The 2,505-nt window shown below is 34.6% G+C and overlaps 1 protein-coding gene across 1 annotated transcript; it reads right to left on the reverse strand.

Moving 5' to 3' along the window:
• Positions 1-584: 584 nt before the first annotated feature.
• Positions 585-2,260, reverse strand: LOC149212451 (serine carboxypeptidase II-1-like). Its single transcript, XM_089388695.1, has 5 exons — positions 2,249-2,260; positions 1,654-1,917; positions 1,393-1,467; positions 1,057-1,190; positions 585-705 (listed from the first exon to the last, which is right to left on the reverse strand). Exons 1-5 carry the CDS (start codon positions 2,258-2,260, stop codon positions 585-587), a joined length of 606 nt encoding a protein of 201 aa, XP_089244821.1.
• Positions 2,261-2,505: the final 245 nt, after the last annotated feature.

Genomic DNA, 2,505 nt, shown 5'->3' on the forward strand with positions numbered 1-2,505 from the left:
AAAGAAATGTGGCATTTTAATTCAGTCTGTTATATCATCCCATATTTTTATCTTTCATTAAATTAAGGAAATTTTATATAGATCAGAAAACACAGTCGAACATCTTTTCAGTTGAATAGAAACCTAAATAATTACATACACTGGTACGTAAATAACAAAATATGAAGAGTAGGTTTCATCCTATGCATACATTGGCATAAATATCTATCTTTACTTATATCTATTTACACTGGAACAACCTTTTCTCATAATCAAAGTGTTTAATAACTCTGGTTTCAAATTTACAGAATGATTTTATGTTTCTGTTTTTATGATCAAGTTGATTTTATAATTTGCAGCTCACTAATTGGAAAATCGATTGAAGTTGGTAGACGATGTTTTTGATATAGGGCAAGAGAAACACAGAGCTATAACTCTCTGTTTTTTAGGTATCTATGTTTGATTCTAGACATGGGAAACACAGAGCACTGTCTGTTTATTAGGCACTTGTGTTTTTCATTGTCACTAGGGAAGCCTGCACTGCCTACCTACGTGTGTCAGAGAGGTTTTAGCTTTTTTGAACATAGGCTTTGTTTAGAGCATTTTTAATGTGGCATTGTTAAATATTTCTCGCAATATCCAATAGATTGCTGATCATAAATCGTGGGGTAAGGCCCTTGAATCCCTGTTTTTTCTACGACTGGAATCACTGAATCTGTATCTCCACTGCATACCAACAAAACAATATCAAATTTTCTGTAGTAGACTTTATGATGGAAGATAATAGCAAAAGTCCAACCAGAAACATTCTCATTGTTCTAAGTGCCATGTTCTGATTAAAAGAAATGATATGCACGGTGAGTTGTGACCTGAAAATCCAAATGCGTAGTCCAACGTTTATGAGCTCTAGGTAAATTGGCAACATAGATCTAGGGGAGTCTCCCCAGTGAGCGGAAACTTCATCACTATACATAATAAAGCAAACAGACCAGATTGATGAATGAAGGTCCTTTATAAATGCAAAAGAAGCAGCACCAGATAAAAAAAAGTTACCATTTTAATAATAAAACCACAGACCTGCAAGTAGTCCAGTTATAAGGAATTCCTGTAACATTGGCATGAAGAGCCTTTTGTACTTCAAGTAGATTGAAATAAATTTCGAAATGCTTTTCAGTGCAAGGATCATACTCCACAAACAGATGCCTCCATGGCTGCAACAAAATGCCTCTGTGAAAAAGAGAATGCAGTAGTGCTCTTATAGCTGATCTGATTATCCCCATCTAGAGGTGATGGATACCAGTAATTTAAATTCACCATGCAACAAATTGTGGACCTCAATGGCACATAAGAATGTGTTTAATTTGAGAAAAAATGACCTCAATCATCTAGTCTGGTATTTATTTTACAGTTTACCATGTCAATGGGAAAGAGACTACCAAATGCAAAAGATATAGCATTGGACTTTAAGCATACCTTCAAAATGATAAGCTGGCATATAGAATGCTTAATGTATCTAATATTCTTACACATGTTTTTCTTTGGTCTTTATTTTATAGTTTACCATGTCAATGGGAAAGAGACTAGCAAATGCAAAAGATACGAAATTGGACTCTAAGCATACCTTCAAACTGATCTGCTGGCATATACAATGCTTAATGTATATAATATACTAACATATATTTTTCTCTGTTGTTTTCTATATGTTCCAGTGTTGTTCAAAGAAGGATGGGTGTAGATACTGTATGGATCAATATTCCCCATTTCCACATCGGCACGATATAATACCATATTACATAGAGCTGATGGATGCACAAGAGATGAGAAGTCACAGTTAATATTGAGCAACCGGTAGGTGTTGTCTGATATCAAGCCATGAGACCACATAAATTCAAAAATCCCTACAAGATCATGGAAATCGTCTGTAAGTGCATTGCCCACCTGCAAGAACCATGATTTTCCGGATGTCAAAACACAATATAGAAATATAATCGCCCCTTTTGATTCTATATGATCCTATTTAGAACAAATGATTTATTGCCATCTGTCATCCATTTCAAGTGTTGCTCATTATATTTTAATGCCCATACATTCATAATGACATTATAGGGTCTTACCATATATCCTTTCTGTCATGTGGAAAGAGTCAATTTTGCGGACAAAACCGACCTCCCTAGAAGCTAAGGCTTTCTAGTGATAAACAAGACAATTAAACACTATCTTTCCCTAAATATGCATTTAGAATACAAGTAGTCAGGTGTTTAAAACATACCTTTAGTCCCATGTTGTTTGTAGATGTCCAGCCTCTCCGATCCAGATGAGCTCCTCCTTCTCTTCGAAACCTGCATTCACTAACAAGCAAACGATTACATAGCACCTGAATAAATCATAAAATAAAACATATTCATCATAAAGACCAAGGAGTATATGAAACAAATTATATAAAACAATTTGTTGAGAAAAATGAACATAATTGTATTAATTGGAAACAAAAGAAACCATTACAACCAGTGCCTTGGTGTTGTGCAG

Source organism: Pinus tabuliformis, chromosome 1_1, assembly GCF_031772625.1.
Source record: "Pinus tabuliformis cultivar Carrire ecotype Pingquan chromosome 1_1, CPIR1, whole genome shotgun sequence".
NCBI classification, from domain to species: Eukaryota; Viridiplantae; Streptophyta; class Pinopsida; order Pinales; family Pinaceae; genus Pinus; species Pinus tabuliformis.

Bases quoted from the DNA above. Each gene is read 5' to 3' on its own strand.
- LOC149212451 (XM_089388695.1), bottom strand. The intron at 1,468-1,653 runs GTTAGTATATTA...TCTATATGCCAG, and splicing joins AACAACAGAGAAAAATATAT to CTTATCATTTTGAAGGTATG. The intron at 706-1,056 runs GTCTGTGGTTTT...GTTGGTATGCAG, and splicing joins TATAACTGGACTACTTGCAG to TGGAGATACAGATTCAGTGA.